We start from the raw sequence: 24784 nt of genomic DNA on the forward strand, positions 1-24784 counted from the left end.
TACTTCTTCAGTATGGAATATAGCCAAATCCCTTACCTGATGGGAGATGACTATTATTTACCTCCCCATCCTGTCCCTGTGTGGCCCAAGATTAATTTGTTGCATCTTTGCATTCCTGTAAAAAATATGTTTCTAAGATATGCAATTTAATCCAATGCAGGGCACAATCAGGTTCCACCGTAATATAATTGACGCACACCCCGGGGCCATGGCAGCTGCGCTCTGAGAGCCGGTGATGTGATCAGCTCTCTTTTCAAATCTCGCGCTGGGCAGGACCTGGCAGCGCAGGGGATGTTATCTTTCCTGCGCTGCCGGCTTCCTTCCCAATTTGAGTTTTGTATTAGTTTTTCAAGGAAAGGCAAAGTTTTTCAGAGTTTGGGTTATTAGAGAGCATAACCCATCAGTAGCAGATTACAATATAGAAATTAAAATGTATAAATGGGGAAAGGAAGGTTGGGGAGAGGAACACAGGAAGGGATAGGACTCTAAGGGTGATTTTTTTTGGGCCATTTTTAGTTGTACTGTTTTTGAAAATGCATTTTTTTTAATTAAGATAATTGGCATGCGTTTTTTAAGACCTGAAAACGCACAACTAAAAACGGCCCAAAAACGGCCTAAAAACGCCACGTGTGCCATCACCTTAAGAAGGACTGTGGAGTAGAGTTTTCTAAACTCTAGATTGGTAAGTAACGGTTGCCACATGTCGTTAAACATGGTCACCTTGTCATTAACAAGACATTGATGATTGTTGTTCCCCAAAATCCACATTAATTTAGATTCAATCAGATCTAATGGTACAATAGTTTTCTTCCAAGAAGTGGCAACTGCTATTTTGGCTGCAAGAAAGAAAAAGGACACAAATCTTCTCAAAGGGGCATTAATATCTGGAATAAGGGCATAGTGATTGAATAAAGCATAAGGTAAACCCTTCTTTATGGATCTTGGGGAATTCCCACCAAATATGAAAATGAGTACCTCTTCCATCACAGTCTCTGAAACATAGCGGGAAATACAGAGGAACCGTCTGCGCTATACGTGCAGGGACCATATACCACCTCAGAAGGACCTTATAATTAGCCTCCTCCAAAGCTGTACTTTGCTGTATTTTTAGCCATATCCTGACATTCTTGTAATGATAAGGTCATTCCTAGGTCTCTTTCTCAAACCGGCATATGGCTCAACTTCCCTGTGCTGCTGTTAATGAAAGAGTATATTGTAGACAGGACATTGGTCAAGTAGTATTGGTCAAGTTAAAGCAGTGGCCCTCAAAGGGCTTACGAGTAATATCTGGTTAGTCATTCTTGAGAATGAATGGTGTTTCTGATGAAACCTGAACACTTTAGTGTCTAGCAATGTGTATTTATAAGTGGATTTAAAAAAAAAAAAATCACAATATCAGAGACCCAGCCTATTGCAGAAGTCTCCAATTCGGTATACTCTTATCAATCCACCAACAAAACTGACAAGCATGCAGTGCAGGAAGAAATTTGGGGTTATTAAAAAGTCAGGCCACTGGGGTATGCAGGGATTGTACCAGGTATATCAAGTAATCTAATGGTAGATGTCCTTTAACACATAGCAAAGGTCATTATATGAGTATAGGAAAAGGTATATAGCATACTTGCAAAGAAAGACTACAACTTAAAAGAACTTCACAGTACAAAGCCCACACATTACATAATACACTGCTTCAAGAAATAAAGGAAGCGCTTTACTACGGATGCAATATGTCATATATCAGATGAAACAGCACCTAACCCTAGAGAGGTTAGAGACAGAAAGGAATAAGAGCACAAAGGTAAAGAAATTCTTTGGTAAATGGAGAAAATGGGTCATAATTTATTTAAATGCGGGAGAAATAAATACCTTGATGCAAGCCTTCACCCTTAGGGTGAAGACACACATGGCGTTTTAGGCCGTTTTTGGGCCGTTTTTAGTTAGTGTGTTTTCAGATCGTTAAAAACGCATGCGTTTTTTAACGCATGTGTTTTTAACAATCTGAAAACGCACTAACTAAAAACGGCCCAAAAACGGCCTAAAACGCCATGTGTGTCTTCACCCTTAAGCCGGCACCACACGTGGCGCTTTTGTCTGCGCTTGCAAACACAGACAAAGTCGCGCCCACTGGGGCGGGCCTCGGCCCGATCGCATCGGCGTTTCTATGGAAACGCATGCGATCGGGAACGAGCTGCCGGTGTTTCGCGTTAAATTAACGCAAAACACCGGCGGCTCGTTCCCGATCGCAGGCGTTTACATAGAAACGCCGATGCGACCGGGCCGAGGCCCGCCCCAGTGGGCGCGACTTTGTCTGCTTTTGCGTTTGCAAGCGCAGACAAAAGCGTCACGTGTGGCGCCGGCCTTAGGGTGAGTTCACACATTGCAGTTAAAACTGCATCGCAATCAGCTTTGAGGTGGTTTTAGGTGAAGTTTTGTCAATTGAACAGGTGAAAGACATGAACTGAACGGGTGAATAACATTTGTGGAGTAGGTTTCCCCTTCCAAATCGAATTCACTCGTCAGTTCATGTCTTTCAACTGTTCGATTGACAAAACTGTACCTAAAACCACCTCAAAGCTGATTGCGATGCAGTTTTAACTGCAACGTGTGAACGCACCCTCACCCAATGGTATGTTCTAGAGAACGTAAAGGGCACACAGACAAATCTTTAAAGGAAACCCTCCGCAATGCACCCCAGGTTACCTGTCCTGCTCTGTAAATCACTGCAAACTTGTAATGTTATATATTGTTATATGGGGCCTGTAAACCCCTAACTGTATTGTCTTGTTTATTGTGAAAAATGATGAAAACCAAATAAAAGATTGAATAAAAAAAAAAGAAAAGAAACAAAGAAAGGAAACTCTAAAATACCACATCCTAGATCTCAATGAACGTTATAGTCCAGTTGCAACTCATTATTCATTAAATATTGGTATGCTTAGAAAACAACAAAACATTAAAATTATCAATGAAAATCAAATTACAACCCCTTGGTCTGGATTTCGAATAATACTCAAAATCTAAGTGGAAAATCATATTTAAAAAGAACCTGTCACCAGGTGAATTGCTATTAAACCACAAAGTACCTTATAAGGCCATTTGCCTGTGTGCTGGACATGTCTAAAATGAGAATGCTGCCTGCAGCCAGAAAAATCAACTTGCCGTATATACTCGAGTATAAGCCGAGTTTTGCAGCACAACCCTAACTTGGCTTATACTCTGGCCTATAAAAAAATAATTAACACTGTACTACTTACCTTTCCAACGCCACCTGCAGGTCCTCTATACTGTGGGGCCTGTGCTAGTTCGGCCTGTCAGGGGCAGCGGCTGACAGGCCGAAGTAGTCAAGTAGGCGCGGGCCCGCACAGCCGCATCTTTAAATAAGCATGTCTCCTTATCTCCCTCTAATCTCGGTCTCATCTCAATTTTCGCACATGCACTGGTCATCTCCACTGATTTTTGGGGGAGCTTGAGTGTGAGAAAGGGCAGTGTGTGTTGTCAATGGGGGATGTGGGAGTTAGAATTGCCATTAAGACCTGCCTCATGTCCACTCATCCTTTTCCCTATTCAGAATGGCACACTACAGGGTTGTCAACTTTCCCCATTACCCGAGTATAGAGCCCTTGGCGGTCTACATTACGGCAAACCCCAATATCATGGAAATAACAGTAAGAAATACCCAATTAAAAATTTCAATATTTGTAGACGACGTTCTACTTACACTGTCTAACCCAGCCATTAGTTTACCAAATTTGTGTGTGACCCAAAAACACTATAGCACCTGGATACAAAATTAATAGAACTAAAACAAAAGCTTTGCCAATTAATTTAGCCTAAAGAGAGCTTATGGCCCTACAGTCATGGCCATAAGTTTTGAGAATGATACAAATGTTAATTTTTACAAAGTCTACTGCATCAGGTTTTATAATGGCAATTTGCATATACTCCATTGTGTTATAAAGTGATCAGCAATTAATTGCAAGGTCAATATTTGCCTAGAAAATGAACTTTTCCGCCAAAACACATTTCAATTTCATTGCAGGCCTGCCTTAAAAGGAGCAGCTAACATCGTTTCACTGATTGCTCCAGTAACACAGGTGTGGGTGTTGATGAGGACAGGGCTGGAGATCAATCTGTCATGATTAAGTAAGAATCACACCACTGGACACCAAAGGAGGCTGGTGCTTGGCATCATTGCTTCTCTTCTGTTAACCATGGTTATCTCTAAAGAAACACGTGCAGTCATCATTGCACTGCACAAAACTGGCCTAACGGAAGAGTATCGCAACTAGAAAGATTGCACCTCAGTCACCAATCTATCACATCATCAAGGAATTCAAGGAGAGGTGTTCCATTGTTGCCAAAAAGGCTCCACTGCGCCCAAGAAGGAGCAGCAAGCACCAATACCGTCTCTTAAAAGTGTTTCAGCTTCGGGATCGGGCTACCAGCAGTGCAGAGCTTGCTCAGGAATGGCAGCAGACAGGTGTGAGTGCATCTGCACGCACTGTGAGGCTGAGACTCTTGGAGCAAGGCCTGGGGTCAAGGAGGGCAGCAAAGAAGCCATTTCTCTCCAGAAAAAACATCAGGGACACACTGATATTCTGCAAAAGGTACATGGAGTGGACTGCTGAGTACTGGGGTAAAGTCTTTTTCTCTGATGAATCCCCTTTCCGATTTTTTGGAACATCTGGAAAACAGCTTGTTTGGAGAAGACAAGGTAAGTGATACCACCAGTCTTGTCTCATGCCAACTGTAAAGTATCCTGCAACCATTCATGTGTGGGGTTGCTTCTCAGCCAAGGGAATCGGCTCTCTCACAGTCTTGCCTAAAAACACATCCATGAATATAGAATGGTACCAGAATGTCCTCCAACAGCCACTTCTCCTAAACGTCCAAGAGCAGTTTGGTGATCAACAATGGCTTTTCCAGCATGATGGTGCACCTTGCCATAAAGAAAAGGTGATAACTAAATGGCTCAGGGAACAAAACAGAGATTTTGGGTCCATCGCCTGGAAACTCTCCAGATCTTAATCCCATTGAGAACTTGTGGTCAATCATCAAGAGACGGTGGACAAACAAAAACCAACAAATTGTGACAACATGCAAGAATTGATTGTGCAAGAATGGACGGCTATCAGTCAGGATTTAGTGCAGAAGTTGATTGAGAGCTGCCAGGGAGAACTGCAGAGGTCCTGAAGAAGAAGGGTCAACACTGCAAATATTGACTTGCTGCATTAACTCATTCTAACTGTCAATAAAAGCTTTTGTTACTCATAATATGATTGCACTTGTATTTCTGTATGTGATAAAAACATCTGACAAACACATAAAAACCAGAGGGCAACAGATCATGTGAAAATATAATATTTGTGTCATTCTAAAAACTTTTTGTTTGATTTATAGTATGGTTAAAGGGAACCTGTCACCACTATTTTCACAAATACAGGTAGTGGCAGGTTCCTATAGAGCTCTAGTAACTGACACGCTGCTTGTAGCTAAAAGTAGTTCCCCTCAGATCCCCATAAAATCAGAGTTATAATATTGCCTGGTATCTATGCAGCTTTGGAGCGAGTCCACAGGGCGTGGCCTAATGTCATGTGACCAGGGTGACATCAAAGGTCTTTGAGCTACTTAATATGAAAACTATACCCCATGTACATATCTGACCACATAAAACCATCACAGCAGCCTCCATGGACTTCTACTCCTCTCCATGCAGGCTGCTGTGATTTCATGTGGTAAAATATGCTGTGATTTCATGACATATATGCTTAGTGTACAGTTCCTAATGCAACAAAAGCTATAGGACCTGTGATGAAGTCCCCCTGGTCACATGACATTATAGCAGCATACAGAGATAGGATGGGGAGGAGCTCAGCCTGAGGAGGCCAGGCCCACCTGGACACGCTGTAGCCATGCTTAGTTACCAGATAAAACTATAAAGTTGAATATATGGGGATCTCAGAATATATGGGGAATATTTTTTTAGCTACAAGCAGGGTGTCAAATAGTTACTAGAGCTCTATAGGAACCTATCACTACCTGTATTTGTGAAAATAGTGGTGACGGGTTCCCTTTAACTCCCCCACTGTGCCCTACCTGGTGTCACATGAGTATATGACTAGGTGGGAATCTTGGCTCGGTAAGCAATTTTCGATGGAACAATGGGCAGATTATTTGGGCTAGGGCAAAGAAGGCCTCTGTTAACATGAATATTCCGTAACAGAGCTGGCAGCTCTTTGATACATATATTCTGGAGCTGGCCATACAGAATTACTGGGATTCCGGTAGGAAACTTCTCGGGATTACGATACTCAACTTACTACCTAGGAATGAACAAGGTTCAGGTCCCATGCTGCTCCTTCATGTTCTCACCACAACCAACTGTCTAATCTTCCTATTCTGGAACAAACCTGTTCCACCCGCACCTATGGATCTGTATGTACGCATCAAGGATACAAGGTCAATGGAGCACTTAACTGCTCAAATGAATAATAAAATGAACAAATTTGATGCTGTTTGGTCTTCTCGGGATCTTTACTATACAGCACACAGGCTTTAATTGTAGTGTCCACTAATTTTTTACCTTTCCTCCACTTCGTACTAAATGAGAGACAGGATTTTCTGTTCTGTGTTTCATATGTTATTTCTGTACTTTATCTCGGTTGACTGGTTTTGATGTAACCAACTTGGATGCACTGACATAGGCCTCCTTTTTGCATGTGCCTGGGCTGATGTATATGTGAAATAAAAAAAAAATAAAAAAAATATTTTGGATGCCTGCCATCAGGGGGTTAGAGGGCGTGTGTTTTCACTGGGGGAGGGTAGTTTGTGTGTTGTCTGTAAGGAAAGGGGCAATTGGATGTCAGTGGGGAAGGTAATTAGAATTTTGTCACTAAAGGGGGAGCTTGTGTGTTGTCAGTGGGAGCTTTTTTTAAGCTCTAAACATGTTTCCACAGACAAAGAAATGGCTATATACCATCACTGAAAAGGATGTGACCAATATGAGAACATGAAGGTATAGCATGTTGCAAAGGTCCTTATGAAGTATAGGAAATGGTCACTTCTATGTGAGTGAGCTATACACTATTCCCTATAGTTTAGGCTGTGCCATTTTTGGGCCGGTAACTTGGAGTTATGCTTTAATGATGCCCTCCGGTTCATTCCATTATCAACTTTGTTTTGAAAGAAAAAGACAAAAAACTTAACCAAAATTGTATTTAATTACACAAACTAAGAACAGATTTTACATTCAACCATTCACCTCAAAAAATGCTAGTCACAAACTAAAAACACGTTTTAATACAAATTATTTACAAAGGTATACAAATATATGTATAAAACAACAGTATTAGAAAATACCCATTGCTTCACATGTACGTTTGTGCGTTCTGACCTGACCAAGAAGCACATTATTGATCCATAAATATTATGGGCTAGGTTGGTAGAGTAACCCTCTACCACCTATTTAGCCACCATACTAGATGTTCATGCAGTGTGTTACTTGCACTTAATTGTGTTTAACACAAAAATATATTACTATTTGAGTTCTTCCGGTGGATTGCCTAAAGGTGCAGTCTGTGAAGGTAGTGTATTAAGTTAATAGCTTCATTTTATAATTAAGCAATTTGAATATATAGGAAAACTAATTTAACTCAGAAATAGTAACTTCACAAGAAACTGATCCATCATGAACACTTGATAGCTGCAAGTATAACAATCCATTGAAATGTTGTAAAATGTTTAGTGCTCCAAATTATAAGGCTTTCCAGTTAATGGTTTTTTTACCCAGGTTTTCCAAATAGGAGTTTGTCTTGGAGAAATGACGGCAGCCAAAAAATCCTCTATGTACCGAGAGCGGAGAAGGATGAACTGTCTGCAGTACAAGATGACGTTTCTAGAAGAGGAAAATGGATAACTTACTTTATGTGATTCAACTAGGAATAACAATCTCAGAAATTCCATATCCAGTGAGAAACCAGGAGATATTATTCTGATACAAAACCATTTGTTGTTAAAACTAGCCACACTAAGGATACTTTTTAAATATTTTGAATCAGTTTTTGTAAGCCAAAACCAGGAGGGGGCGCAAAACAAGATGATTCAGGGTACAACAGAAGAGACACGGAGCTTTCCATTATACATTTTCTCTTTATAGGTTTATCCTTTGGTTTTGGCTTCATACACTGATGCAAAATACTGACTGCGTGAAAGTGGCATCAATGCATCATATATAACATCTAACATTAGTTCAATTATAAAAAAAGAAGAAGAAAAAAAAAAATTTGTGAGGTCTTTTTTTGACCAAAAACTTACTCTGTCTATACTGATGCCCTTCTTCTGAGCATAGGCACCCCAGAGCATAAAAACCAAGCCATCCAGGTTCTTGTTTAGCCACGTCACTACAGAGTCTGTAAACTGTTCCCAGCCTCTGTCCTTGTGGGAATTTGCATTGTGTGCACGAACTGTTAAAACAGCATTTAAGAGGAGAACACCTAAGGAAAAAGAAGTTTTTATATAAATTATTTTTACCCAACTGTTTAAAAGACATCTACCACCAGGATCAAGGCCTGTAAACCAAGCTCACTTCTATACTGGTTTATGCATCCTCTGGCAGGATCTGCTCTTCTTTTAGCTTTTTATGCCCTAGTTTTTACAAAAATGGCTTTTTAAAATTATGTAAATGAGCCTGGTCGTAGAGCACTGAGCCCCTTGGGTTCATTTGCATATTTTTAAAGCTTTTCTTCTTAAAAATCAGGGAAGAAGAAGAAGAGCTTAAACAGACCTGCTACCAGGCAGGGAAAAAAAAGTCAGCAATGCTAAAGTCTACAGCAGCTCAATGACACACAACCCAACCAAGAGGCAATCAAATTAATTTGATTAATAACCTATGGAAGCACCAGTAACCTGCACCGTAGATGCACAATCACAGTACAGCACAATATGTTCCCCCAGAATACACATACCACAGCAATAAAAAGCATCCCAGAAACCAAATACTGCATTCAGAGAAGAAAATAGGGGTGACCTATGGCTCTTCTGCTCCCTACAACACACACAGCAGTTTCTTCTCTCCTCCATGTGCTGCTCAGCTCTGTGGACATAAGAGCAGTACAGTACAGCTAACAAGTACTTACGACTCCATGGTCCCCTCCTGCTCAAGCATACACAAAGTCAGGACACGGGGGGGAGTGGCAGCAGAGGACCCAGGAGCGGCGAGGACTTCTCATGTGCACTCACCGTTACCCAATCTCCTGCATCGGTTATGAAAGTGCTCATTGGACTCTGTCAGTAGGGTGCAAGCCACAATTTGAGGTTTGACAGGCTGCATGTGAACCATTGGATGCAGGATGTGTACCTCGGGTGAGGCTTTTAGTTTAGAGTAAGAACAGACTGCAAAGAAATTCCTACACTCATGATAAAACTGCCAGAGTGACCAGGAAACCAGGGCTGTGGAACATGAGAACATTTTGCTGGAGCTAGGGAAATTGAGGTGGTAGTTAGGCTTACAGAATCCACAGCTGTGCTTTATAGTCATACATTTCAAGGTCATGCCTGCTGGAGCATCAGTATTCTTTTAAGGCTTTAAAGCACCAAGTAACACCACAACTTTACACAATGGTTCACAAGCTTTTGCAGAAAAAGTAGACACAACCTACCGTATCCTGCTGCACAGAGAATGTTAGGTTGGAATTCTCTCAAATTACAAAGTATGAAACAGGAGAGCTACAAAACACAGTGCCCTACACAACACCGTTTACTTGGAGACTTATTTGGAGTATTATTTATATACCACACCAGCTTTAATACATTAGCTGACTAAAATATTGCATGGCCTTCTGCCAAATATGAACTTTAATGATACATTAAAATAAATTCATATGACAATACATACATGTGCACTGGAGCATTACCTTGTTTAGCCCACCCTGTTAGATCTCCATGTCCTGGGTGGACAAAGCCCTCAATATCGGTCTGAAGCTCCTTGTACATATTTTCCAAGCTGAAAAAATAGTGAACAGAATTTCATTGGTAAGTATCATACTTGTATGTATGAATGAAGATCTTCAGGTTACAAATGTATTAATAACTTTGTAGAACTGGCCACTCACAGGTATTTAATCATATAGTGGATCTTTTTAAAGTAACACCATTACCAGATTCTGCTACATTAACTCCTTGCCGTGAAGAACGTTTTCCATTATACATTTGTTTGCCACTCCCCACTTCACAAATTCATGAATTTTATTTTTCCAGCGTACAGAGCTGCGTGAGTGCTTATTTTCTGTACTTAATAGTGGTCATACTTTATGCCATGTACTGGAAAAAGATTCAGAACGCGCAGAAAAATTAACAAAAAAAACGTAATGACATCTACTTTATTCTTGGATGTGCACCCAGACATTCTGATACCTTAAGAGTGCTGCTACTATATCTTTGAGAGATGGAGATATATATTTAATTTTTTTTAAACCTTTTGTACAGTGTTTTTTTTTTAATTCTTGGTGACACCCTATTGATAACACTCTTTGATACTTTGGTGAACTGACCTGCTAAAGATATCACTTTTTCAGGGACAAGCTGACATTTCTGCCATTCGTGGGACTGCAAGACCTTTTGACCACTTTTTATTAAAATTTATATGTGTTGTGAAAAAGTGGCGATTTGGACACCATTTTCCGTTGTGGAGTTCACAGCCGATAATAACCATTTTAATACAGAATGCCTTTGATTTTTGTAAACTATATTTCTAGACCCCCTATAGTACTTAAACCCCAAGGGACACGATCACTTATACAATATACTATAATACTACCGTTTAGGCTCCTTTTCAGATCTTGCCATGACAGGCATGGGACTTTTGCTGAGGGTCCGCGCTGTCATAGCAACTGGTAGATGTCCCCATATGGCATCATAGGGGGCACCTACCAGATCCAAGATGGCAGCTCCCATGCAACACCGCCATTTATGTGCTGCCATTGTGTTTGATGGTGTGATCTAAGGAGTTAATATTAATGCCAGAAGTGATTGCAGCTATCAGCGGTGGTAGTTAGCTGCATAATGTGTATGGTGCGGGGGTCAGCTGGTGAACCTGCTTCATACAACCCTGGCAAGTAACATACAGATATGTCACATGTCGTTAAAGGACATCAACCACCAGGATGAAGGATTGTAAACCAAGTACACTAACATCTGTTTTTCTTTAAGCTCCCTATGCCCTTGTTTTTTTTTTTAAAATCTTAAAAAATGATGCAAATGAGCCAGAGGGGCTCAAGGATTCATTAACATCTAAGAAGCTAGGAACCCCCCAGGCTCATTTAAACAATATTGTAAGACTTTCTTTTTGTAAAAACCAGGATATAACAAGCTAAATAAGAGCAGATACTTTCCATAGCAAGTCTTTTCTATAAACCTCACTGTTTATTAATTTAAAAAAAATCTCCTGCAAAATCCTTTAAAATGAGCAGAGCAGAGTCCTATTGCCGAGTAGAAGGAATCTAGTGGCTGCAGGGCAAGCGACATTTTTGATATCCATAATTTCAGTTCTAAAAGTAGCTATAACCAGGTGTCATATTAATGATGCAAGTCATCTTTCAGATCTCATCAGGCCAGTTAAAGACATAGTTGGAAATGCAAGCTCCAAATAAAGATCCAATTCACACCCATGTCTTTAAAAGCATAATGTGACAGCTCCCCCGTTGAGGTGCATGTAAAAACTTCTAGATATATGTGATGTAAAGGACTCCAAATTATATGAAACAGGAGTGTGAAATGGCCTTAAATTTAGTATGCAAGATGTCTTGTTACCTGGGTGGAGGTGGTACAGGTTTTTGAACACTAAAACACAGCCCATGAGCTTGGTTGGGGCCATGGTATGGATCCTGTCCCAAAATTACAACTTTGACCTAAAAGAAAAAAAAAAAAAAAAAGAAAAAAGAAAATGAAAGCATTTGCAAGCTTTGCATTTGCAAAATCTGAAATATCTCGCATTATTACAGTTTATGAATACTAGGTTGAAAGGGGGTTGGAAAAGCCAACACCATAACCAGAATAATCTTACAAATGAATTATCAGTACTACAAATTCATGAATAGAGCAGCATGGTATATGCTTGGGATATCTATAGCGAGTCGAGGAGGGGCGTGGCCTGCCCGGGCTGAATCCAACGGCTCCTCCTCATGCAACAGTAATGCCATGTGGCCAGAGTGACATCTCAAAGGATAATAACCATGCAGACAAAATAACTTCTTATTCTTTAGAGAAATAAATGCAATAAAATACAATCTTTACGTTTCTTTTATTTTCCATATCCGTATTCCGTGAATAGTATTTTTTATAACAGCAGTCCACTATTCTTTAAGAGTCATACCTTCTGAAGGAAAATGCTTTTAAACTGCTTTTCAATGGGTAAAATAACTTCTTTAAACTTCCCTTTCGTGATATATCAGAGTCCTCCTATGTATTGGGTATTGCAGCTCGTAGTGGATAGCGGGCAGAGACGTTACACCAGACAACAAAGTCTATAGTGCGAGCTGTATCAGGTGGCGTTTCAGACTGAGGAAGTCAAAAGATATAGCTTACGACTCTTGGTCTTGTATGGTGTAACGTCTCCACCCGCTTTACCAAATACATAGGAAGACAGTGATATGGAAAGGGGAAAGAAGATATTTACCTATCCCAACAGTTTAAAATCATTTTCCTCCAGAAGGTATGACTTCTCTGGAGGAAAATGCTATTATGAAAAATACCATTTACGGAATATGAAATATGAATATGGAACATTGATAAAGTAAAGATAACATTTTATTGCATTTTTTCACTAAAAAACAAGAAAAAGTAATTTTGTCTGCATGGTCATTATCCTTTGAGTTTGTTGATGAATATGGAATAGGAGATTCGAAATCCATGCGTTCTTAATATTAATATAATGCCACATATACCCAAGATTTGTGATTTGATTGAGGCCACCCTCCATGGACTTCTACTCCTCTCCATGCAGGCTGCTGTGATTTCCTGTGATCAGATATATGCGTGGTGTGCACTTTGCTACTGTTAGGAGGCTAAAGGATGATGTCACTCTGGCAACATGACATTACTGCTGCAAGCTGAGAAAGCATGCGGAGGAGCTGCTGAATTCAGCCCACCTGAACTCACAGATATCCCTGGATACCAGATAAAATTATAAAAACTATTATATGGGGAACTGAGGAAAACTATTTTTAGCTAAAAGAAGGGTGTTCGTTAATAGGGCTCTATGGGAACCTGCCACTAGCTGTACTTGTTAAAAATGTAGCTAGACCTGGCGATGAGGGAGGGAGGAGGTGGGAGCCTACCTAAACTCTTATGCTATATGCCTTACTGTCACTTCCCTCTCTGTGACCATTGTAGTATTCAACCAGAAAGGTCCATTTTGGTGCTGGTAGATTCCTATTAAATTGCATTTTAATCTGAATATGAACTCACATGTTAAAGTGTTAAAGCTTGTTCAGATCTCAATTATTTAATCAGTTTTGTTAGCTAAAACTAGGTGTGGAGACTACACAGAGATAAAATATAACACAATGATTTGCATCTGTTCTGTGTAATCGTCCTCTCCCGGGACTATTAGGCTACATTCACACGAACGTATGGAGGACGTATATACGGCCGGCGTATATACGGCCGATATACGTCCCCCATACACTTCTATGGGCGCACGGCACCCTACGGGAGCGGTACGGTGCCGCACACGTGCGGCACCGTACCGTTCCGTACCCGGGAAAAAGATAGGACCTGTCCTATCTTTTCCCGTAATACGGGGCCGTGCGTAATGTATCGCTATGGAGAGGGGCGGAGGTGAGCTGCGCTCACCTCCTCCTCCTCTCCCCGTACACTGCCGTTGCCCGCTACGGTACGGTACGGGCGGGCAACGGCAGTGTGAATGTAGCCTTAACCAACACAAAAAACAAATTGTCATTCATTTGCACAGAACTAGATTTATTGGTTGCAGTTAGGCCGCGGTCACACGTGTTATGACGGACGCCTAGCGCACAGGGGGAGGTCCTCGGCCTGAACGCACATGCGTTTCCAGGGAAATGCATGCGACTGTTAAGCCTATCGCATGCGTTTCTCTGGAAACGCATGTGCGTTCGGGCCGAGGACCTCCCCCTGTGCGCTAGCGTCGCGTTATGAACGGACGTCTAGTGGTACGTGTGACCACGGCCTTAAACAAACCACCCCAATAGATTTTACAACTTTAGCTTTATGGTACCACTGCCAGGAATGGGCTCTATTCTTACATTTTCTTTGCAAATATCTAATAGAAGATAAAAAACTAAAATCAATACAGGACTTCTTTTACCCAAGCATACTGACAAATACACTAACATCTGTATTTTATAATTGATTTATAACTTACATCTCTTATGTCACACATCTGAGTCCAGGTAAACACCTGATGTGGAGGAGGGTACACTGTGTATCGCTTGCGTTCTTCAGTAATGAAAGTAGATAGCTTAAAGAAAAAAAAAAGTCAAGAAAAGCTTAGCAAAAAAATCTAAATATTTCAACTATAGCAATAGTGGACTTTTATCCTCTAACGTCCTTTTTTTTTAACCCCAAAAAGATTAGAACATTTTTTTTTTAAAGTTACTTAAAAGTAACAGCTATATTCATTTGGTGACTCCATAATCATACTAACCGAAAGGTAGAGAGGAAAAAAAAAAAAAAGAAAAAGGGATGTATCATTTGGACTGCAAAGTAAAAGACATGATTTTTATTTGGAATTGGGTGGGTGGTAGAGGGTTTTATTGATACGCAGTATAAAATGTTTAAAGGGAACCTGTCTGCAGAAACCGACCTTGTAAACCACTACAAGTATGTCATCAAGCAGCTGAACACCTTCTACATCAGAGGTGGGCAACCTAAGGTACGGGTGCTGAGACCGCACGGATAGCAATATCGAGGGGTCTCACCAACCCTCGCCGCTCCTCTGACTAATGGAGCAGACGGGCGTGCATGACCGTTCTGCTCCATAAATCTCTATGGAGCTGACAGCGATTGCCAAGCGCTCTGCTCGACGGTCGTGACACAGTGCATTGTGTGAAAATGGCCTTACATAACGGTAACCCAAATTTAAAAAACTACATATCCATAAACCAAACTAATTAGATAGCAAAGGCCACTTTTAGGTAGGTGGGTGTTATGTGTGTGCAAAACATTAGCTGCAGAATAACATAAGCTTCAGCGGTTTATAAGACATTTTTGTAAGAACACCATAACATAGGTATCAATAACGGAGTATGGTGTGGAATAAAAACTATTCAGGAGTGTGTTTTTATGATACATGCAAGTGTTATTCTCACCTGCATTTTGTAAAAAAAAAATAAAATAAAAAAAAAATAAAAATAAATAAATATAAGGTAATAATTATAATAAACAAAAATTTGCTCTCTGATTGCCCTCTTCCAAAAAATAGCTCCTCTCTTGACCATTGGTATAGCAATTTGCAACTAAACTCCATTCAGTTCAATACAGCTATGCTGCAATACCATCAGAAACCATAGTCAAGTGTAGCACTGTGGTGGAAGAAACCAGCAGTGTATTTCAAACTATGGATAATCCCTTTAAGCGAAATACTGGAGGTAGCAATACTGTCATCTTACCCTCATAAAGTAAGGTTTGGTAAATTCCGCCAACAGCTCCTGCTTCCAGCTCTCTCCAAACCCCTCAGGTACATGGCGAGCCGCAAGCTTTTGTAGGGCTGCAGCTTTGTTCCTTTGGATCCGATCCAGCTGCTCAGGGCTGAGAGGAGGTGATGGGACTTTTTGGGCTTGTTCATCCTCTTCTGGTTGTTTGGGCCTTTTGACTGGAGTGACCTGAGGAGAATGACAGCATGCTCGCGTTACACAGCGCAGCCTGGTGACACTGTACAAACATCTCCTTGTGCTATGCAGCAGGCTCATAGTAATGTATATGATGCTGAAGCCCATACAGTATGTATGTATGTATGTATGTATGTATGTATGTATACAAGCCCCGCCCCCCGCTCACACGTGCTCATACAATTCCGGGGGCTGCACACGCTGAATTTTCGCGGAAAAAAAAGTCAGCCTAAACACCGCCCCCCGCCCTGATTCCGCACAGCGATTGGCTGTCCAGCTACTCAATCAGAGATCCGGCCTATAGGAAGTTAATTCATGTCAGTATTCCCATTAGCTTCATTCATTTAGCTCTTCATGATTGTAATGCAGTAATAGACACCGCAAGCCTTCACCTCAGCAGTTCAGAGGGAGAAGAGGTAACCGCACTTTACACACCCGCAGTCTTTGCACAGGGCATGCTTGTATCGCGCGTTACCGCATGCACCTAGAACACACGCACGTCTCACCTCCGCTTCTATAAACGCCTCTGTGGAAGACCTCTTCTTAGGGACGGCTGTGAAAAAGGAATTGATGGTTTTCTGGCCGATCATGTTTAACCCGCGGGAGTTCAGTTTGTCAGACACCAGGAGGACGAGGACTGCAGGGTTTTGGCGCCAGACTCCGTTCTAGATCTGGTACCTGCCCACTAGGAGGAGGGTCTTGTCATTACCATGGATACACGAGGTGAAGGTTCTCAACCTGGGGTGCGTTCCCACTTTCCGTTTTTTTAGATTCCGTTTTGGTGTCCGAACTAGAAGTGAAGGGGGATTGGCTTCTCTCAGTGATTGTCTTGTCATTATTCAAGCTTCAAAAATCGGAAAAACTGAAGGTGTGAACGAACCCAGACTGCTTATCATATGTCACAGGGGATGTCCAGGACCTTTATTATTAATCACTATTGGGTGGTCGAATACTATACAAGGGACCACCCCAATGCAGCCCCACTGCTGCTAAGACCCAGGCCATAACTCCGCCATAATTAAGGCGCTGAGTCAGAAGGGAGTAAACTGTCCATTATGGATGGCTTTTACTTGTTATGAATAATAGGAAGTTATTTTTGGGGAAATCCGTGAAAATGTGTGTGCATGGATCCTGGTGGTAGATAGCGCATTCTCTTTTTAGGGGAGGGCAATTTTTGTGTGTTAGTGGTTTTTTTTAGTTTTTTTTTTTATAACAAACTATATAAAATAATAGGCTTTATATTAAATGGAATGGCCTCAGTGGACCCCCAGGCTGCCTGGACATTTTCAGTACCTCATCATCATTGTATTGGGGTGTCAATTCACGTGGAGGCGAGGCTCACTTCCTCTGCACACGGCGTAGAGTAGCCGGAACTGAGGCTACACGGTGCGACTACTCCACGCCCCAGTAGCCTCTTCGATCTTCCTACCAAAAATCTTCAGCGCGCAGATCTTCGTAAAAAAAAAAAGTCTGATGTGTGAATATACCTATTCAGTTTTAATGTGCCAGTCAAATGCACAGGAAAAACTGTCCTTAGGATCCTTACTATTGAATCCTACCACAGGCACGCTTCAATTCTATAAAAAAGGGAGACTGTCATAGAAATTCATCTTTGGAGAGCCATTCCATTACTTGCACATTAGGGTCATCAGGAAATGGTTAAGCCTGTTTCACCTTTACAACTCACGTAGTTGAAGACTTCAATGGAGCAGTTTTTTTTTGGTGGTTACACTACATGACCACATGTATGTTTTTATTATATGTTGACATATGTGTAATTGTGATCATTGTGCTGTTCCAGGTGCCACTGGAGAGGCCAGTCTGCCGGGCGACAGTATGAGAAAATAATGGATAAGTATGTGATTAAAAAAGGCCTTACTAAAAGTAAAAGGACACATGTAGATGAAAGTGCTGGATGCTCAGACACTGGGAGTCTTACAGAAGAACTATCTGGGAAGAAGTGTAAGAAGACTGGGTCTCTGCTGGAACCTACCTATACATGGAAGAGAATTTGTGCAGAAAACCTGAGCTGTGATTATACTTCTCTATTCAACAGGGCAGAAGCCAATGAAATATTTCAACAGCTTGAAAAGGATATTGTATATTTTACAGGTGATCTCTTTGGTATGGCTGTATGTGACCGTATTACTGTGTGCTAGAAGGATTTTTTTATTAATGTAATCTGGTTAATGACAAGGCATTTAATCAGTCATGATGCAGCCAAAACTGCAACATCATAGGCCAAATTTGTCAAGTAGCCAAAGCAATTGTGATTAGACTGTCTCGAGAGCTCTACTGCTGGTCAGATTTGACAACTGTCACAAGGAGCCTGCCTAAAAATAAATCCCCCATTGTATCTATTCATGGCTAAAACAGTTTTCCAAAAGATTTATGAAAATGTGCTCACTTTGTCTTCCACAAGCAGCTGTTTGATGTAGCTCACACAGCTCAGCCCAGTTTTCAAAGACTATTTAATAGAATTTACCCCTTTTCTCTTGAGTGATTTCATAAAAAAGAAATTTAAGCTGTACTATAACTGGCTTGATACGAATTCGGCTTTTATGACCATCAGGAGAACAAAGATTTGAGATACTGAATAAGGCTCAGTTTACAACTCCCATTGACTTCAATGTACTGAAGGTTTCTTTCCTGTTATAATAGTGGAAAAAATATAGTGCAGCAGCTATTTCATAATGGAAAAGAGAACAGCACCCGACAAACGCAGGTGTGAACTGACCCTCAGTTGTCAAACAGCTCCTCTGACAGATCTGACCGAGAGGGTATAATCAACAGCCATTGTATGAGGAAAAAATATAGGATATAGAACACAATCTGAGAGAAAAATAAAATGTAAAAAAATGTATCAAAATGTACCGTATATACTCGAGTATAAGCTGACCCGAGTATAAGCCGAGACCCCCAATTTTACCATCAAAACTGGGAAAACCTATTGACTCGAGTATAAGCCGAGGTAGGGAAATGCATTGGTCACAGACCCCCCCAGTAGTATACAGCACAGCCCCCAGTAGTATACAGCACAGCCCCCAGTAGTATACAGCACTGCCCCCAGTAGTATACAGCACTGCCCCCAGTAGTATACAGCACTGCCCCCAGTAGTATACAGCACAGCCCCCAGTAGTATACAGCACTGCCCAGTCTGCCCCCAGTAGTATACAGCACAGCCCCCAGTAGTATACAGCACTGCCCAGTCTGCCCCCAGTAGTATATAGCACTGCCCAGTCTGCCCCCAGTAGTATACAGCTTGCCCAGCGTTAAAAAAACAAAACAAAAAACTTATATACTCACCCTCCGGTGGCCCCGACGTGCAGCACTGCTCCCCTGATGTCCGCGCGGGTCCTCTTCTGGCTTCCGCGGCCGTCTTCTTGCTTCTCTAACTTCGTGCCGGGCGCCGCCATTGCTCTCCCGCGGATGGCGCCTAGTATGATGCGCCGCTGCTGACGTCATACTAGGCGCCGCCTGGAAGAAAAACAATGGCGGCGCTCGGCACGAAGTTAGAGAAGCAAGAAGAGGACCCGCGCGGACATCGGGGGAGCAGCGGCCACCGGAGTGTGACTCGTGTATAAGCCGAGGGGACGTTTTTCAACACATTTTTTGTGCTGAAAAAAATCAGCTTATACACGAGTATATATGGTACTTCAAACGAAATAGGTGCAGTGGAACTAAAAAGGGAAATTTTGCTGATAAAAAAGACAAGGGAGAGCATCTATCGCCTCTCAACTGCAATAAAAAGTAATACAACCAAAATTTTACAAACGTTCTTTTTTTTTACGTATATTTTCTTGTGTCATTTGGGCACTCCATAACCTTGGAATAACTGCTGCTACTAGGAGGTATAAACTGGTATAAAGTGTTAGATCTAAGGGGAAACACGGATGTGATTGGGCCGAGGCCCAAAATGCAGCGCTAGCGGCACGTGTGATTGCAGTCTAAAACTTCACTACAGTCAGGGGAGAATGAGCTAATCCGTTAAAACAAGTCTGTGGACGGCAGACCTCTCTCTACCTCAAGTCTGCAGTGGGGAGGACAAACATAATCTGTGTTAGAACAAAGCAGCCCACCTGCTCTATTACAGCAATGGAGTCACCCATAGCTCATGGTCGCTACCCCTCTACAGCGCACTCTCATATCACCTTTACAGTCAGCGGAGGGCTGACTCTGGTAGCGACGATAAGGAAATTTGCAGTCATCATTCTTTGTAATGGGACCTATCCTATTGGGGATTTGCTATTCAGGTATACAAAACAGCTACATGGTTGTGTCATGTATTCACTTCTCTGGGTAGAAAGGGAACTCTTGCAGGCTGCAGTAAAATAGTTATTTTGGTGGTGTCTGCCCTGGATGTACCAAGGTCTCTGTGTCGACCTCAACGAGACGAAAAGCAATTGTTGCAACATGCGCCAGTAAAAATCCTTTTCATGTTAATGGTAACAGTTATACCAAGATCTTTGTTTTCCCCAGTTACATTAGCTGAAAAAAAAATTAACAGGTGTGTGTTTAATATTTATACTATTGTCTAGTGCAGTGATGGCGAACCTTTTAGAGACCGAGTGCACAAACGACAACAAAGACCCGCTTATTTATCGCAAAATGCCAACACGGAAATTTAATTTGTGATTTATACTCCCTTCTCTGTCACAGTTTTCATTGATACCAGCACCTGAGGACACCAATATAGCAGAAAATAGTCCCAGGTAGAGCTGTCACTTTAAAATATCTCTGTGCACAGCAAGTCCTGGGCTGTCTGGGACTGCAGGAATATACCTGGAGTCATCTCTGGTGATGGCCTGAGTGCCCACAGAAAGGGCTCCGAGTGCCACCTCTGGCACCAGTGCCATAGGTTAGCCATCACTGGTCTAGTGTAATAAGATTTTCCCTTTCATTTGCAGGAGACCTGAGTAAAGTCAAAGTGTATGGAAAATGGCATAATGTCCCAAGGAAGCAGGTGACTTTTGGTGATGCTGGATTAACCTATACATTTTCTGGTATCACTTTGACTCCCAAACCATGGATTCCTGTGCTGAACCGTATAAGAGAAAGAATACAATTGGCAACTGAACATTCTTTCAACTTTGTTCTTATTAACAGGTATAGTGAAATATATGTAGATTTTTTGTTAGTTATTTTTTTCTTATTTAATAAATTATCACATGGTCATAAGTATTCGGACCCTTTGCTGTGACACTCATATTTAACTCGCATGCAGTCCATTTCCTTCTGATCCTCCTTGAGATGGTTATACTCCTTCATTGGAGTTCAGCTGCATTTAATTAAACTGATTGGACTTTATTAGGAAAGATACTTACCTGTCTATAGAAGACCTCACAGTGCATGCAAGAGCACATGAGAATCATGAGGTCTAAGGAACTGCCCAAGGAGCTCAGAGAAAGAATTGTGGTAAGGCATAAATCTGGCAAAGGTTACAATTTCTGCAGCACTTAAGGTTCCTAAGAGAACAGTGGCCTCCACCAGAGTTGAGAGTGGCAGAGTGTGCTGACAGAAGCCTCTTCTCAGTGCAAGACGTATAAAAGCCTACTTACAGCTTGCAAAAAAAAAAAAAAAAACGCATGAAGAACTCCCAGATTATGAGAAATAAGATTCTCTGGTCTGATGAGACAAAGACTGAACTTTTTGGTGTTAATTCTAAGCAGTATGTGTGGAGAATAGCAAGAACTTCTCATCTATCAAATTCAATCCCAACAGTGAAACATGGTGGTGGCAGCATCGTGCTATGGAGGTGTTTTTTAGCTGCAGGGATAGGATGTCAGACCGTTTAAAAAAAAAAAAAAATGCCAGGAGGGCACTGCTTGAAAAAAATAAACATGTACTTAGCTTTGCGGTCCCTCCTGGATTCACGCTGCCATCTCTCCGGTCTGTGCCCTTGTAAACAAACCGGGGCATAAAGTTTGCTACGTTCAGCTTCCAGATGACCACCGATCCCTATTACCAGCGCTGTATAATGTGGGACGGGTGGGCATGACTGGTCACATCGGTCAGGGTCACAGACCGGAGAGATGGCAGTGCGGGATGCCAGAAGGGGCCACGGGGGTAAGTACATGTTTATTTTTTTTTTTATGATCCCAGACAACCCCCTTTAATTTCCCCTAAAACCTCTTTAAGTGGTATGTGTGGAGAGAACTATGCACTGCTCACTACCTGCCAAAAATCAACAGTGAAACCTGGTGGTGGCAGCATCATACACTCACCGGCCACTTTATTAGTTACACCGTGCTAGTAATGGGTTGGACCCCCTTTTGCCTTCAGAACTGCCTCAATTCTTCGTGGCATAGATTCAACAAGGTGCTGGAAGCATTCCTCAGAGATTTTGGTCCATACTGACATGATGGCATCACACAGTTGCCGCAGATTTGTTGGCTGCACATCCATGATGCGAATCTCCCATTCCACCACATACCAAAGATGCTCTATTGGATTGAGATCTGGTGACTGTGGAGGCCATTTGAGTACAGTGAACTCATTGTCATGTTCAAGAAACCAGTCTGAGATGATTCCAGCTTTATGACATGGCGCATTATCCTGCTGAAAGTAGCCATCAGATGTTGGGTACATTGTGGTCATAAAGGGATGGACATGGTCAGCAACGATGCTCAATTGGTACCAAGGGGCCCAAAGAGTGCCAAGAAAATATTCCCCACACCATGACACCACCACCACCAGCCTGAACCGTTGATACAAGGCAGGATGGATCCATGCTTTCATGTTGTTGATGCCAAATTCTGACCCTACCATCCGAATGTCGCAGCAGAAATCAAGACTCATCAGACCAGGCAACATTTTTCCAATCTTCTACTGTCCAATTTCGATGAGCTTGTGCAAATTGTAGCCTCAGTTTCCTGTTCTTAGCTGAAAGGAGTGGCACCCGGTGTGGTCTTCTGCTGCTGTAGCCCATCTGCCTCAAAGTTCGACGTACTGTGCGTTCAGAGATGCTCTTCTGCCTACCTAGAGATGGTTGTGCGTGAAAATCCCAGTAGATCAGCAGTTTCTGAAATACTTAGACCAGCCCTTCTGGCACCAACAACCATGCCACGTTCAAAGGCACTCAAATCACCTTTCTTCCCCATACTGATGCTCGGTTTGAACTGCAGGAGATTGTCTTGACCATGTCTACATGCCTAAATGCACTGAGTTGCCGCCATGTGATTGGCTGATTAGAAATTAAATGTTAACGAGCAGTTGGACAGGTGTACCTAATAAGGTGGCCGCTGAGTGTATATTGGCTATAGGGTGTTTTGCAGCTGCAGGGACAGGGCAACTGATTGTAATTGAAGGAAAGATTAATGTTGTCTAGCACAGAGATATCCTGGATGAAAACCTCTTACAGAGTGATTTGAACCTCAGACTTGAAAATGGCTTCCACCAATGTTCACCACCCAACCTGAGGGAATTTGAGAGGATCTGCAAGGAAGAATGTCAGAGGATCCCCAAATCCAGCAGTGAGGAACTTGTTGTATCATTCCCAATAAGACTCATGGCTGTACTAGCTCAAAAGGTGCTTCTACTCACTACTGAGCAAATGGTCTGAATACTTATGACCATGTGATATTTCAGTTTTTCTTGCTTAAATTAAGATATTTTTGCTATTTTATTATGTATTTGAGATGGGGTGCAGAGTGTACATTATTGAGCAATAAAAGAACATTTTTGATTTTAACAATTGTTTGCAATAAAACAAAGTGAAACATTTAAAGTGGTCTGAATACTTTCCGAACCCAATGTAAATTTTCTTTGAGTGATAAGAAAAGCTACACGGGCGTGGAGTATCCTTTACTTGTGGCCACTCCACACTTTACCTGGAAAATTTACATTTTACATATTAGGTAAAGCTTAGTTTGGTTTAGAAAGCATTATACGATTAGGTAAAAATAGATTAGGATTTAGTTGGTTAATAGGAACCTAGCATTACCTTAATAGGTAGATCTCTGATGGTAAGTTTCCTTTAATACAATATTCATATTTCACTGTGTATTTGCAAAATGCAAATCCCTTTGTGGACTTGCCATGCATCTTTAACCTTTGCACATCAGTTGATAGTCACTTGGCACTTTTCTTTTTCCTCAAGTGTAAATATTTCCACAATAAAGCTTTGTGCATAGAAACACTGCTCCGTTGAAAATAAATTGGGCTAAATTGCAATGCCACATCAGACTGGTAGAAAGACGCTGCCCTAATTTTGTAAGAAGGTGTTCTGGAAACCCCATTTTAAGATGTACAAATACCATTGTTCCAGCAGAACATATGTTTCAATAAAGTATTTTCTAACTCTCGGCCAACCCCCCCCCCCCCTTCCGCACCGGACTTCCCTAGAACATATCCAAAAGGTTCTAGCGTCCTAATGAAATAACACCAATTATTTGTATTGATATTTAATTTGAAAGTGTTCCTACCTGTGTTTTTATCTTCATTTCTTAGATATAAAGATGGTAATGATCACATTGGAGACCACAGAGATGATGAAAAGGAGCTGGTTCCACAAAGTCCCATTGCTTCTGTGTCATTTGGAGCTTGTAGAGATTTCATCTTTCGACACAGAGATTCACGAAGTAAAAATTCAGTGCGCAAAATTGAACCTGTGAGGCTGGAGCTAGAGCATGGCAGCTTACTTGTAATGAACTTCCCGACCAATGTCTACTGGTACCACAGCCTCCCAGTCAGAAGAAAAGTGCTCACTCCAAGGGTAAATTTAACATTTCGTAAAATTATACAGTAAAACCAAAGGTGACCTGACATGCAGGAGAGAATCCTTTGTTTTTTTTAAAGGAAATTACCAGTACTTGACCTAAAGGAGTTGTTTCTAATAACATTTTGCCTAATTGGCGGCCAAACAGCCAATCCGGCAAATTGGACACCCTCTGGCCAATCATAGCGATGGCTAGTTGTTAGAGGTG

The 24784-nt window shown here is 41.6% G+C and overlaps 2 protein-coding genes across 6 annotated transcripts; one reads left to right on the plus strand and one right to left on the minus strand.

Moving 5' to 3' along the window:
* Positions 1-7201: 7201 nt before the first annotated feature.
* UNG (uracil DNA glycosylase) lies at positions 7202-16559 on the minus strand. Its single transcript, XM_072147543.1, has 7 exons — positions 16367-16559; positions 15642-15854; positions 14396-14491; positions 11806-11903; positions 9912-10000; positions 8314-8492; positions 7202-7894 (listed from the first exon to the last, which is right to left on the minus strand). The coding sequence occupies exons 1-7, from the start codon at positions 16448-16450 to the stop codon at positions 7754-7756; spliced, it is 900 nt and encodes a 299-aa protein (XP_072003644.1). The 5' UTR covers positions 16451-16559; the 3' UTR covers positions 7202-7753.
* On the plus strand, positions 16068-24623 carry ALKBH2 (alkB homolog 2, alpha-ketoglutarate dependent dioxygenase). 5 transcript variants are annotated; one of them, XM_072147556.1, is made up of 4 exons: positions 16068-16177; positions 17662-17972; positions 20768-20966; positions 24309-24623. In XM_072147556.1, coding segments are annotated over exons 1-4 (810 nt in total). In that variant the 5' UTR covers positions 16068-16175; the 3' UTR covers positions 24607-24623. The 5 variants fall into 5 exon arrangements, with proteins under 5 accessions (XP_072003657.1, XP_072003674.1, XP_072003692.1 ...); XM_072147573.1 differs by lacking the exon at positions 16068-16177 and adding an exon at positions 16188-16276; XM_072147591.1 differs by lacking the exon at positions 16068-16177 and adding an exon at positions 16290-16583.
* The last annotated feature ends 161 nt before the right edge of the window (positions 24624-24784 follow it).

This window comes from Engystomops pustulosus, chromosome 1 (genome assembly GCF_040894005.1).
Source record: "Engystomops pustulosus chromosome 1, aEngPut4.maternal, whole genome shotgun sequence".
NCBI lineage: Eukaryota > Metazoa > Chordata > Amphibia > Anura > Leptodactylidae > Engystomops > Engystomops pustulosus.